The following is a 15,427-nucleotide window of genomic DNA, read 5'->3' on the forward strand; positions in this document are numbered from 1 at the left end:
ATAGCAGACTTGAAAACCGCCCTCGGTCAGCGTCGATGTGAACCTCTTAAAACAGGACGTAAGGACACTGGCGGAGCGCACTAGCGGACTGGAAAGCAAAGTAAAGACCAACACAGATGTCGGCACAGCCAATGCCAAGGAGATGCACATACTAAAGCAGCAGGTGCGCAACCTGGAGAGCCGTGCGGAAGAAGCAGAAGGTAGAGCGAGACACAGCAACATACGGGTGGTTGGATTACCGGAAGGGGAGGAAGGCACGGTCCCAACAAACTATGAGGAGAACATGCTCTTGCAGGAGATAGGGGCGGGTGTGCTTCCCCAAGGATTCACGGTCGAAAGGGCGCATAGGGCCCAGCTCCGATGGCCCCAAGCGGGAGCCCCGCCACGCGCCATTATAGCTAAGATCCTGAACTATAAGGACAGGGAAAAGATCCTGGAGTACTTTCATAAAGGAGGAACCATAAGCAGGGCGTCGGCAACGGTAATGGCGTACCCAGATTACACCATGCTGGTACAAAGACAACGATTCCACTACTTGGCTGTCAGGAAATGTCTTCGAGAGGCCGGCTTCAGGTACATGCTGTTATACCCGGTGAAATTGAAGATCATACACAGGAATAAAACTTTTTTTTTCAGACACCTGAAGAAGCCACAAGCTAGTTCGACGCTCAGGGTTGCCCAGAAGATGCGAATAGCCAGGACCGGAGTGCACAAGATAAGTGAACCGACGTCGCACCACTGATAGACTTGGTTCATGTAATGCATGAGGCCCTACTATTGACTTGATTAGGAGATGGCCCTTGCATTTAGCAGAGCCTGATATCGAAATGTGGAACATAATGTAACATTAATGCAGGAGTGGCAGGATCAGGGCATCTTACCCCTAGAAGTTAGTGTAGTTGGGACACCGGTAGTTTGGTCCCCCCCCCCTGACTGAGATCCAAGAACTGGCGCAGGCCACGAATGGACTAGATGCAGGCCAGCCTGAGATCCAGGGATAGAGCTGGGCAATAGTTGGGGATGGGTGTGCGAGGGGGCGGGAAGGGAGTTGGGGGGGTTTGAATGGGTGTTAATGGGGGGTGGGCGAGCTTGCACCTATATTGTATTGCGGAAGGGGAATGAAAAGGGGGTGAAGGGCGGAACATGATATGGATAGGATGGGAGTTCTCAAGATAGTGACGTGGAATGTGAGAGGGCTCAATAGTTATTTAAAAAGGAATAAGGTTATGATGTATTTGAAGAGACAAAGAATTCACATTGCCTTATTGCAAGAGACTCACTTAACCAAAGATAAATAGAGCTTGGTGGAGAGGAAGTGGAGGAGCACCAACGTAGGGTCCACATATTCAGCATATGCCAGAGGGGTTATCACATAGGTGGCACTGCATGTCCCCTTTAAACTGTTACAGTCCACCATAGAGCCAGACGGGAGGATGGTTCTGATAAAGAAATTCGTAGAAAATAGGGAGCTGAGCATTATTAACACGTATACCCCGAATTAAGATGCAACGAGCTACGTCAGGACCTTTTATATAACAAAATTGGTCCATATTTGGGGGGCGGGCAGTCATATGGGGAGGGGACTTTAATTGTACCCTTGACCCCAAGGTAGATGGATCAGATATGAAGTTCGACAAACCCACCCCGGCAGCCAGAGCCTTGTTGGCCCTATTGAAAGATATTAATCTGGTGGATTGTGGAGGATTCCCCACCCGCAAGACCGGCAATACTCTCACTATTCTGCCCCACAAAACTTGCACACGAGATTGGATTACATATTTGTTGTACCAGAATTGACTGGAGAGCTGACGGGGTCAAAATGTAAGGCAAGAGTCCTTTCTGACCACTCGCCTCTAATAATAAGTTGGCAATATATGTCTCCTAGAGCACGGTTCCCCACATTGAAGCTTTAGGGCTGAGGCCTTGAAAGATGTCGTATTCGGGGAGGATATGCAGAAGGAAATAGTAGAATATTTTTAACACAACATAGGCAGTGTGGATTCAGCTGGCACAATATGGGAGGCATTCAAGGTGGTGATGAGGGGGGTAGCAATATCCAGATCCAAAGGCCTGCAAGGAGGAATAATACGGGAGCTGTAGGAAGCTGTTAAGAAAATGGAGGCAGTCATGCGAAAGGGTGAGCACTCCCCTGAGGAGGTTCAGGTGATAGTTGCAACAGGAGTGTGGGGAGCATTGGGTGAGATTATGTAACTTGAGCTATAAAAAATACGTGGAAAGACAACATGCGGGAGGGGACAAACCTGGCCGGTTACTCGCCTGGCTCTATAACCGTGAGACACCTAGACAAACGATCAGGGTAATACGGGGGGTGGATGGTCGAATGCTGGATACCCAAGAAGAGGTCAACAGGGGCTTTATAGAGTTCTACCAGCAATTGTATGAGGATGTTTAGCAAGCTGATGGAGATGAGGTGGCTGAAACATTGCCGGATATTGGCCTTCCCAAGCTAGGGACTGCAGAGAGAGGCCCTGGAGGTCCCAATCACGGAAGAGGAACTAGAGGTGGTGGTTAAGTCGTTGCCCACTAGTAAGGCGGCAGGTGCGGATGGACTCCCTAGTGAGTTCTATAAAACTTACAGGGCGGAAGTGATCCCCCCGCTGTTAGCGATGCTTAATGAAGCGCTAGATAAAGGGGTACTGCCTGAGTCCCTGAGGGAGGCGGTCATTGTCCCACTCCTCAAGCTCAACAAAGCTTGCACGGACTGCGGTTCATACCGACCGCTATCGATGCTAAACCAGGATGGTAAGAGACTCACGGCAGTGCTAGCGAACAGACTGAGACCGGTCATTAGCAAGCTCATTCTTTCTGATCAAACTGGGTATGTACCGCACAGGAGTATATCGGATAATCTTAGGAGGCTACATCACGTTATAGGACAGACGCAGGAGGACCCACAGGAGGTCGATATAGTCTCATTTGATACGGTAGAGGCCTTCGACCCGGTCAAGTGGCCCTGGCTGCTGGCGGCTTTGAAAGAGTATGGGGTTGGGCCCACATACTTGAGATGGGCACAGCTGCTGTACAGCGCGCCCCTTGCCCTGGTCAAAATGGGAGCGACGGTCTCAGACAGGTGGCAGCTTAGCAGAGGTACTAGACAGGGATGCCCGTGGTCCCTGGTGCTGTTTATCTTGGCGCTGGAGCCTCTGGCGATATACCTGAGACAGCAATATGGAGATGTGGGGATTTGAACAAGGGGAGGGCGACATTTGACATCACTATATGCTGATGATATACTGCTATATCTGAAGTACCCGGAGGAGAACCTGCAATATATACTGGAAGTGTTGGAGAGATACACAGCACTGTCAGGTATAACTGTGAACCCCAGAAAGTCATGTATAGTTCCACTAGGCAGATATAAAGGGATACCTAAAGAGAAATTGCCGGTTCTACAGATACAATGGGAGACCAGAATCTTCAAATACCTGGGGATTGACGTATATCATACAGTCGAGACCGAATATAAGCATACCACTGAGAAGGCAATGGCTAGTTTAGAGAACAGTATGAGGTTCTGGGCTAAGCTCCCCTTGCCCATGATGGGGAAAGTAATGTTACTGAAGATGGTGGCACTACCTATGTTGCTGCTCTTCTTTGGGAACATACCATACATGATACTGAGGCGCTTCTTTGTCAAGCTTGAAAGCATGTGTAGAGGGTTTGTATGGCACAATACTAGAAACAGGATAGCTTTGTGGAAGCTTCAGAACACATATGACCAAGGGGGCATTAAATTGGCCAACTTCGAGGTTTACTATCTGGCCAGTCAGCTACAATATGTGGTCAGATGGTTATCGGAAGACTCAACATCAGAGTCCAGACTGTTGAGGGCTGAGTGTGGCCCGTTCTTTCTTAAAGAATGGATATGGGTGCCAAAGCAACAGCAGGACAGGAAGGTGGGACTGTTAGACCTGGGATGGGAGATATGACGAAGAGCGTGTCGGATCATGGGGAACCTGACCCCATTTTCCCCACAGATGCCGTTAGTGGCGCTGAATGGAGTTGACAAGCAATTGAGGAAGATAGTTGGCAAGCAGTGGGAACTGTTTGGAATAGCCACGTTAGGGGATATCTGGCAAGACGGGAAGGCAGTGGAGTTCGATGCACTGACGGTAGATACTGGGCTACATCGGGGACAATACATTGCCTGTACTAGGCTGGTGCGGAAGATAAAGGCTACATGGTCAGAAATAGTGCTAGAGGACCCGCCAGATATAGCCATAGAGACATTTTTATGATGTCAGATGGTGGTCATGAGGTCTCCCGAATCTATGAACTAATGATGTCAAGGGTGGGGAAGGAGGTGCTCCAGGACTGGGAAGATGAGGCTGGGGAAGTTATGACTGATGGGTTGTGGAAGAGGGTCGAGAGATGCCATAAAAAGGTATCTAGAAATACGCGGCTGCAACAAATCCAGTTGTATGTCACACCTAGGGCGTACTTGACCCCCCCCCCCCCCCCCCCCCCCCTGGAGGATTGCAAAGTTCAAGAATGCTGGGAGACAAACTTTCCCCAAATGCGGGGAGGAGGATGCGGGAATGGTACATATGTTCTAGGCATGTCCTGGGGTAAGCAAATTCTGGGGGGAGGTTGCCCACTGCTTATCTGAGAAAGGGATTAAACTGGAGGTCCAATCTTTGTGGGCATGCATAGTGGGAGGATTCCCTAGACCACGTAGGCTAGCACATGTTCGTAAACTCAAGGACCTGGCCTACATACTGGCCAAGCATAGAATCGCCATGGGGTGGAAAGCAACCAAACGGCTTAGAGTGGAAGTATGGTGGCACGACCTCCAGAAGTGGGTGACAGCGGAAACAGTGGTATGGAGTGAAGCAGCCAATAGGGGAGGGGAAGAGGAAGCAGAGACATTGAGAGCCTGGAGACATTTGGTAGCTACCTTTTCAAATTCTCTAGACTGTTCCTGATGAGGACTCTCTGCTGGAGGGTGAGGGGTGGGGGAGACCCCCAGAGGCGACAGCTGTAGGAGGTGATGGAGAGCAAGCTCGGGAGGGAGTGGGGGGGTGGACAACAGTGGTTAAAACATGATACAAGATATGTTAAGACTGGAATTCACTGTTTGGTTTGTTTTGGTGGTTGTGTTTGTTGTTAAAACCAATAAAACATTTTTTTTTTAAAAAGTTACTTGTTCCATATGATTGCTTGAATAAGGCGAGCAAAGGGAACTGAGGGTGACTTTATGGGGGTTTACTGATTGGTAATCTGTAGAGCTATGGGATTTGGAGTCTGACTCCATAATGGCTCCAATTTGATCTTTGCATGTGTTAGGGCCTGAGAAACAAGTCAGTTTATTACTAATTACTCTGTATTGGAATTCTATGTGAACCAAAGTTCCTCCCTCTTTTAGTGTTGCTTGAAAACATTCCTCTAGCTTGGTATGATGCATATGGGATAGGTGATATTGTAATAGGGGATTTCTAATTGTCCTGTACATGACACACCTATAAGTTCAATTTCTCAAAAAATGGTTCAGACCAATGGATCCTACGTCACGAGTGGGATACTCTGGAATGAGTTTGTCTAATTGACACATGCACAATCTAAATGGCAATGTAGCTGGTGATATGCTAGGGCGTCATACATGGCAGCGAGGAAATACCAGGTCCACGATAGACTTTATCTTTGCATCTGAGCCAAGCCTTTGTTAGACAAAATCAGGTTGTTAAGCATTATTGAAATGAAACCCCATTAAGCGGCTATGCACATTTACATTCGCAGTTTGTATTGCATATATCTAAATCGCAAAAATATATTCGGGTGCCGCAGCCCTGCCCGTTTCTACATCAAAAAATCATTTGCATTGGTCCTCTATTAATGTGATTCTTTTTTGGGAGTATCAGGAAATCAATGATTTTATAAGGAGAGTGAACCTGGATTTTTCAACCTTTTCTTTACTTCTAAAGTCAGTTTTGAAGTACGTATCCGATATATTTCCGATGGGGCCCTTAGAAAAATGTATTAATACACATAAATATGACCGCATTGTTGCAGACAGGAAGATGGCTCTCCATGGATATTTGAGGGAATTTTCTCGTGATGCATCGGTCTATCTCAGAAAGGTTCTCTAAATCGTAGTTGTTAAAACAAAACTATAGGAATTGGGCAAAGGGGCACAAGATCCAGCTAGCTTTACTTGATAGTCAATATATGCTGTCTATTATTTTCACATTCGACACTTTCTGGAAGACTGTACTTTAAAATGATTTGGGTCATGCTCTCAACAACGTAATCACTGACTTGGTTTGGCATAATCATTTTCAGAACAAATTTGGTTCCCCTCCAGAGACTAGGCTTGCATTTGATGTAAATACTTTGGGTACCTGACGAGGGACTTACACTCAGCAGTCTATTGTCGGAAAGATTTAAAAAATCTTGAAATTCCACAGCCATGGGCCCAAATGAGATTCAAATTATAGTCTTTAAGCAGAATCCGGAGAAGGGCCGTAGTGTTGGTGGCTCTCTTTAACAACATATTAACAGGAGGTTCCCTTCCATCAACTTGGCATGCTTCTTAAGTATTGCCAATATATAAGAAAGAGGGACACTTCCGTCCATGTAATAATTGCCCTATAGCATTATTAGACGCCTCTTCTAAGACCTTTGCATCATCACTTCTGGATGACCACTTATATAAATCACCCATCCGAGTTCTGTTGGGGTGGTCAGAAAAGGTCTCGTTGAAATAGAAGGGTTCACGTTGCGCATGCCCAATTTGTGACTGGGGGAGCGTCAAATTTGGCGCGATGTTACAATTTTATATGTATTTAGCGTAGTTAATATGAAGGGGATATATGTTACTTTAAGTTGATACATTTAAGATATGCAGGTGCACAGCAAGATAAAATGCCAATCTCGTCAAAATCACCAATGAAATATAAACACAATCTAGATATAGTGTGCTACAAAGTGCCTAGAAGTTGGGTAATGAGGAGTTTGATAATGCGCATGCGAGGAAGGGGACTTGTCACGAAAAACCCAGTGTGAAGAAGATACATTAGTTATTAAACATGCATGCACTGATATACTCACATCGGGAATTTAAACTCTGCATATGGGGTTGCAAGGTGACTGGGAAAAATTGGTTTTGCAGGGTTGGAGGCCGAAGGAGAGGTATTGATTAACAGAGCAGGTGGTTTGCCAACAAGCCAGCCAGGGGTATTATGGCTTGGTAGTCTCGCGGAAGGAAAATGTAATATGTTAAGTGCATGGGGGCATGTTATTTATAGTTCAGGGGGATTCGGCTATTTGCTTTTGACCAACAATAAATTTGGGGTGACGTGACGCTTGAGGCCACAGTGACCGATACTTCATTGGTTTCAATTGTTTTCTCAGGATGTGAACAGAGGCCATGCATGTTGAATTGGTAGTCGTTTATATTAGTGTTCCAAACACACCAGCAAGTAGGGGCGGGAGAGATGGTTATAGCCAGTTCAAAGGGAACATGTTAATTCTAACCCTCCTTGTGTAGTTTGAAGTATTCATGCAAACCATGTGCAATTACTTTTAGGAAAAGGAGGTCTCAGGCCAGCTGGGACTTGTAATAAATTATTTGTATATAAATGTGTATCTATGTAATGATGTCACAACCATCCATGGACAAATCCTAAAAGAGGGTGTGTTGTACACATGAACTGAAGATAGCAGTTCAGATAAAACGTGACCAGTGAGAACGGGGAATTGGAGAAAGATTGGATTTCTTTTGTATAGGTCTTGACCAATCACATGATGGGGGGGTGGGTTAGAATAAAATATATGGGAGTGTTTTAACTGTTGCTAAAATGTATATAATGTGTCAACTTGTGTGGTTTGGAGAGACTCTGGTTAGTTTAACTCTATAGAAGCATCTAGTCCCTCCTGGCCAATTGTACAATAAACTTGCTTTACGTATAATAGTGCACTCACTTCTTAAGTGGTGGACCTACTTTGTGTTAACGAGGCTCACCCCCACAGTTCCAAACAGGCTTTCGGGGGCGCTATGGTACATCCCTGAATGGCCTGCTAGTAAACTTGTTCCTCAGTCAATCATGGAAAAAAGAAAAAAGGCACAGGTTAGAATCTGTACATGGCATCAGTGGATCTCTCCAGTGCTTTTGAATGCATGGATCAAGCTCAACTGTGGAATAAGCTTCATTACTGGGCAATACGGTGGGGTCTGCTGAACCTGCTTGTCTGTCTCCACTCTAAAACGACTATAGAGGTGAGATTAAATATTATAGATACTATGGGCACTCACTTAGAGATTTTCTTCGGACTTCTGAATGTACTCGTATATGATCTTATTGATAATTTCTCTTGCTGCACTTCATATGCACCTAGGCTGGGACACCTTCATATCCTTGCTCTCTTGTTTGCAGATGCCATTATTTAGTTTGATAGGACCAAGAATGGGCTCCTTGTCCTTGAAAGTCTTGTTCTAAATTTAAGGAATAATAACTTGGACTTTAACCCTGCAAAGTCAATGATTATGACCATCTCTGGACACAGGGCAATACCCATGTACTTAAACTGGTTAATAAACAGAGCTAGGATTCCCAAAGTTGACATATTTTAAAATAACTGGGTTGCTTCATCTGTGCCAACAGTGGCTTTGTTGATCTGGAAACAAAAATAGCACAAGTAGCAACCCAGCTTGGCACAAATGTGGAAAATCTGTCAGTTCCTGCAGATTCTCTGGTGCCCCTAGTACGATTCTATGTGGGTAAAGTGTTGCCCACCATTCTGTATGGATTTGAACTGCTTAAGATAAATTGGAAGGCTCTAGAGATCCTGGAGGGCACCCCCTGGAAGAAACTGATGGGCCTACTTAGCTCTTTGCCTTTTATATTAATTAGACAGGAATTTCATATTCAATCTTGGAGGTTCTATATCTCCTGGAATACATTAAAACTAAATGGGAATATTTTAAATCCAGTTCCCTCTAACCCCCCAACTTCTTACTTATCATTCTAAACTTCTCGATGCACTCAAGTCAGTCAGTGGTCCTTAATGACTTTATAAATGACTGCGATCACATCTTGTCAGAATGGTGTTTTCAGAAACCCAAACTGCTAATGAATCCCGATAGCTTAACAAGAAAAGCAGGGATATTGGAGGCCATTGCAAAATGCACACATTTTAGCAAGTATGAAAAATTGCATCATCAAGCTACTGTATTGCCCAAATATCTTTGTAAATTGCCCAGCCCATTTTATTGCCTTATTTATATGCGCTTTAGATATAACCTATTGGGCACACTCGAGAGATGGGGACCGATAAGTATGCTTGCAGCTTTCGAGTGGCCCTGTAGAATCTGTGGCGACGATTCCTCATTTGAAACACTTCAGCATCTTGTGCTAAATTGCAGGGAGACTTTTAATCTAAGAAGTAGACTTTTGGGGAAATTCGTCCACAGCACAGATTCCCTATCCTGAGATGACTTTTGGCATAGACCTTTAAGTAGCCATCAGATTTCCCTAATAATAGCTTTGGTCCAGTGTCTCATTGGCAATCATGCCCTCTTGGGAGGCAAGGGGGTAGTGTACAATCTTCTTAAATGACTCATTGTAATTGCTGTTTATATGTAATATATTGAATTTAATATTTTCTTTTTAGTGATTGTGTAAAAGTTTACTACAAACTAAACATGCAGTAAAACATTTTTAAAACACATTTATTTGTGTACATCTGTGCTGACCTCTAGTACTTGACAAGACCCTATGGTGTTAACCGTGCCTCTACACCAACCACCCAATCTCCCAAGGCTAAGCCTTACTGCTTAGCCTACATGTCACAGCAGGCAATTAGACTCTGTCGAAAAGCTCTTGGTGATCCAATTGGTTTGCCTCTTAGAATCCCACCCCAGTGCTGATTCTGAAAATCCCATCTAAAACAATGCAGTGATCATATTCTATATTTAATATGGATAAAGGCACTATTTATGGTCAATATTTCCTTTTCCTTAATTTGTTTTCAGGAACGCCACTTTAATGGCTAGATGCAATAGGAAGGCAATGCTGCAAGCCCCGGACAAAGAACTTGAAAGGTTGAAGCTCTGAAACAGAAATCTGTGTGTAAAATGTAGGTCAGAGATGCAAATCTATGCTTACAAAGTTGAAATCAGGAGTACCATTGAGGTTGGTAATATTAATGTTACCTAAAGCAGCGTTTATTTTCCTCGGTGGGGTGTGAAGCTATGCAAAACATAAACTTATGACAGCAGTTCATTAGTGGCAAGGATCTTGGAATGGATTCAAGGATATGACCATCATCAATCTTTTGGGACAAACCTTGCTTTTTCAAAAAAGTCCTCCATTTGTTCATTGTCTACCTGTGCCTTTTTGGAAATTTGATGATATTGTAATTGGGATACATTGGTAGCTTACTGTATGAGAAGTGCCCTTTTATCTTCCAACATGAAATCAGTGGAGTTAAATGATGTGTTCGGTTAGTGGTGCATTATATTGCCTTGTGGTAATGCTTGTAGTGATCACTAGGTATGTATTCAATTAATGTTTGGAAGCAGTGAATAGTTTGAATTCATGCACAACATATTGATATGCTGGTTGCTTGCAGTGATGTTGATAGTAGTGGAAAACACTATCTAAATTTATTTTTTAAATCTTATTTGCATTTTGTTTATTTGGATATGTAAATGAGTGTATAGACAGACTCCATGTTCTGTGTACTGTGAGGAGTAAGGAATGAAACTCTGGCACAAGTTAGCCATGATTTTGGTTAGTCTTTTATTGAAAATAAAAGGGGTTGGGAAAATTGCTGTACCTGCTCTAAGAGGAATTTCCCGACCTAAACCAAAACTAAGTATCTGTTTGCGTCAGAATGTCCAAAACAAAACTGCTTGTGTCCAAAGTTCTGTTCTGACCCTCACACTTCAAACTAAATTCTAAGGTGTAAAGATTGAAATGGCTTTAACCTTGCGTGGTTTATAAAAGTGTTAAAAAAAGAAGAAATGGCTCCAACACAAGTTTTTGGAGGATAAAGGTCCTTGTTGAGGAGGGTGGTTCCCTTCCCCTGGATACCTCTTGATTCTCTGATGTTTCACAAACCGTCCCTTGAGCATTTCTTGGTCAACAACAGCATTGATCCTGGATAACACAATTCCTTTTTCTAGTCCTGATTCGTCTTCTCAGGACTTGTTTTTTTTATTTCTGATTAACACAATTATTTTCCCAATCCTGATGTTTCCTCCCAGGGCTTCTTTTATTTCTCATACTTGTAGTTGCCTGGTATACTCTCCTGCCAGGACTTCTGTTCATACAGGCCTGTCGTCTCCCAGAATTGAACATATACTTTATTTCATAATGGATCTCCTCGATAGATTATCTTATTCGGGTTTCCCACATACTTGTATTGTATACATTCTCATTCTAAGGGTTTTGCTCGTAGTTCTATTTCTCCTTTAATATTAAGTCCTTTAGCTCTTTCTCTGTCGGTTGCTTAATTTACAATTATTTGCATTCAGCGTGACTGCCGATACGCCCCGGTGTCCCAGCTATCTTTTGGTAGATTTACTGTCTCTTGTTGGCGCTCCTGGATTCTCCTGCGGTCAGCCGGTAATGAGTTTATGCTTCCTTCTCGTCACTGCTTCCTTGAGATTTTCTGGTCTCTCGTGGCTTCCACTCTACATGTCTGCTTTGTTCCAGGCTCTGGTAAGTGAAGTGCTGCCCTCTGCCACCTGTGAATGCCCAGGAGTCTCTTCCTGGTGTTCCCACAGCATGTCCTTCTTGCACAGCTGCTTGTTTCTCCTTCGTTGGTGAGCTGCATGGCTCCACCGTGCCACAGCTCTCTCCCGCCAGCAGCAGACTTCGACTCTCTGCTTCTGCCCTTTAAATTTCCACAGGTTTATGCGAGCAACCATTAGAGCACTCGCTGGGCTTGTGACCTCCTTGTGACCTCCTTCACTCTGCATTGCTCATTCCTCTTCCTCGTCCCAGTATTTTCGTCATTCTGAGAAAGGATGTTTGACAATAGGCCATGAGGCTATTGGATATGGAAGGGTTATTTCCTGGTGAAATAAGGGATACCGTGTCTCACCCGATAAAGCCATTACATCTCCCAGGCAGTTGTCTTCCCCCATGTGATCCTCCCTCATATAGCTGCCCCCAGGGTCAGGATCAGGTAGCAGCTGATGTCCCCTGGCCACATGGGAGGAGGTCACCGCCAGGGAATCAGTGATGACTCTACCGGATTCATCACAGTACACATTGTCACCATAGTGGGCAAGACTTAAGGTTTGGCAATGCCCAAATTGCACCTCTGACCCAATGAGCGTGCTGTACAAATTGCTGTATGGCTCTCCTTCCATGTATTCTAGGCAATTTTTCTTTTTTGGCCAGGAGTTTACTGGCCTCTTTACAAGTTTGTCAGTATTCTGGTGGTAAATCCGCTAAAATACCACCCAGCGGAATTACTGTTAAAACTACTTGGTCTGGCAGAATTTCAGCCAGAGTACAAATGGTGGTATGGCGATGTTAGTTCGCATTTATGGAATCCTTGGGACTCATTTTTTGGTGGATATCCCGCCAGCGGTAATTTCGCCTATATTGCTGATTTTTGGTGGTAAGGTGGAGTAATTACCTGGAGGTTTTAACTCCGCCTCACCACCAAAGTTGTTATACGGCGGTGTGGTAATGTGGCGGTAGTGTAGTGGTAACAGAGTTTACCACTGCATTGCTGCTGTTTTTTCCTGCACCCCTGTACTTCTAATGAGGCCCCTTCCCATAAAAATGTATCTGCCATATGCGTTTGCAAGAATAAAGATACAGACTGATATGTCGCACCTAGAAACACTTGTGTACAGGCATGTTATAAATGGCTCATCATATATCATGAGATGTTAAATTCCTTTGCTCTTTTTAGCATGAACCCATATTGAAATGCCCTATATTTTTCCCCCACCCCTGCCATCCCCAGGTCCCTTAATTGATGTATTCAATTGGTTGTATATGACAAATCACTATCAATCATCTGTTAAAAAGAACGCTTAGCTGAACTATTTTTGAAAAGTTCTTATTAGAACTATATTATGCTTATTGTTTTTTTCTATTTGCTTCTCTTCTAGCTCACTGGACAGTATTCATCATATTTTTAAAGCAGAGGCTGTCCACAGTTACACCAGCTACCTCCAAGAAGAACTAAACAGAGCAGACCATTTTCTGTATAGAAAAGTGATGGATAATCTGTCATCCTCCATGGAGAACTTCACCTTGGGTAACCCATGCTGTACATCTTAACTGCAGCCAGAAATCAGAATTCTGAAAGCTGTAGATGGTGTAGTACAAAGCATGGGCATGCTTTCCATCCGGTTGTTGTTTATGGTGACACACAAGTTTCTCTCTGTGCCTTTCTTTTTTAGTTGACCTTGCCTTTATTTTTTTGCTCTTGTTTTTCCCAGCAGACGATTTTTCAATTCAATTGGTGCCAGGTTTTTTTCTGAAACACTCTCACTGCCCTCTTATCTAGTGTCCCCTTATTCTGTACTCCCTGTTCCTCTTTCTGTTGCCTCCTTGATATTCTCCTCCTACTTTCCCGCCTTCTCACCACACCTCCTCCTCCTTCTGGTCTTCCTCCTTCTGTTCTCGTCTCACTTTCTTGTTCTCTCTCTCCTCCCTCTGACTCTCTTTCCTCCCACCTTTCACCCTCTCTGTCTCTGTCCTTTCCTTTGTTCTCTCTGTCCTCCCACCTCTGTCCTCCTTGCTCCCTCAAGTTCTTTCACACTCCTTCTCCTACTAGCCCACCTGTCCTTTCTCCACTCAATACTGTTCATCCCTCCACTCACACTCCCTTCACTTTCCATCCTCTTACACTACCCTTCTACGCCACTATTACACTCCCCTCCCTACACTGTCATTCACAGCCACCTTTATAAACACAGCTGCACTCGTTACACTAGATACCACTCTCTCTCTCACACACACAGTACCTCGCCTGCACTACTATTTATCTGCTCCACCTTCAGTCAAACTTTTCTCTTGGTCCACCTTCTTGCTTCCTGACCTCACCAGAACACCCCTCGTAATTTGTTGCTTCAGCAGACTTTTTATACATGTGGTTTCTGGGCTTTTTTCTTCCTTCCTTTACCCCTCCCACCTGATTCTGCGGGCCAATCCATGGCTGTCTTTCCCCTGGGGGCAGATGACTCTCTTGCAAAAGCACAAATGGTCCTCTTACCGCTGCTGCCTTTTGCTCAGTTGTATTCAGCTGTCCTGGTGATCACGCCTGCTGCAAAACGGAATCCACGCTTGACTGGTTTTAGGCTTAGTGCTGTCTTTTTCTCTTGACTGGTGCCTGGTTGTTGCCAACAGCTGGGATTCTGACTGTTTCTCAGCGGCCAGCTAAACTCAGCTGGCCTGGTGGTGCATTCTCGTCTGGACAGTTCTAAAAACAAACAAAAAACACTTGAGCCGTAATGGAGGACGCATGGCATTGGATGATCAAGAATGGTGCCCCCCAACTCATTCAGGGGGTGTTTCAGGCACGTGGGTGCCAGTGAACACCCTCACCCCACCTCTTGGGTTGGGAAGACTGGTGCATTTGCCCCGGTAGACCTCCTATCCCAGGCTAGGAGGGGGTGCCCGTTCCCTCCTGATGGTGGTCAGACCACTGACCCTATCACAATGTTAAGACCTTGGGCACTTCTTGGGTTCCAGCCCACCAGCTACTTGGACACATGAGTTTGATGGTCCTTCAACTAGACATGGGTTTACATTACAATTGACCACAAATGTTGTCTCGTGTCAAGGCCTCACCAACACGTCCATAGGATATAAACTGTTTGCCCTGCTGTTAATGTAGTTGCACCCATACAGATATGGTGCTTAATAAAGCATGTTGTGAATTTAAATGGATCCCGACTCCGCTAAATTGAGCAATGTTGCCTAGAACTATTATGCTACACATGTACTTTTGTGTAGTTAGCACGCAATCGGAAAAGTAAAATACAAATCCACTTAAGATAATTATAATATGGGAAGGCGACTTCTTTGCTCTTAGTTACTGTTTACAATGTGTTAAATAAATGAGGATTCTTTTTTAATTGGCAATGGATTTTTTTTTTTTTTTCCCCACAGGTATCACATGTGTTACAGATATGTTTTTGGAGGGTAAGTTAATAACTGTTTCTCACGTATAATTCAGAGGTGTCTTGCTGCCTTTCCTTTTTGTTATATTTATTGATTGGATGCATGATAACATTTAGTACAGTACCCTTACACACTACATACATACTAAACTGTTGCCACTAATAACTACATTCATTGTTCCTCCAAATCAATAGGTTTAGTTCCTGCATAACCATGTTGTGCTTATCTTACTGCATTGATAATACACAGAGTTAGAACATTTAGGAATGCCTTATTTTGGTGAAATATTTTCTTGTAATAAGTGTGAATGT

General features: G+C 44.2%; 1 protein-coding gene across 4 annotated transcripts in view; it reads left to right on the plus strand.

Annotated features, from left to right (window-relative positions):
- THADA (THADA armadillo repeat containing) overlaps positions 1-15,427 on the plus strand; it is a 2,999,906-nt gene that overhangs the window by 191,935 nt on the left and 2,792,544 nt on the right. For all 4 annotated transcript variants that reach the window (XM_069608464.1, XM_069608463.1, XM_069608465.1 and 1 more), the window contains exons 5-6: positions 13,097-13,245; positions 15,105-15,137. In XM_069608464.1, the coding sequence (XP_069464565.1) occupies positions 13,097-13,245; positions 15,105-15,137 (182 nt within the window). The remainder of the gene's footprint in view (positions 1-13,096; positions 13,246-15,104; positions 15,138-15,427) is intronic.

Source organism: Ambystoma mexicanum, chromosome 4q (assembly GCF_040938575.1).
Source record: "Ambystoma mexicanum isolate Mex_15411 chromosome 4q, UKY_AmexF1_1, whole genome shotgun sequence".
NCBI classification, from domain to species: Eukaryota; Metazoa; Chordata; class Amphibia; order Caudata; family Ambystomatidae; genus Ambystoma; species Ambystoma mexicanum.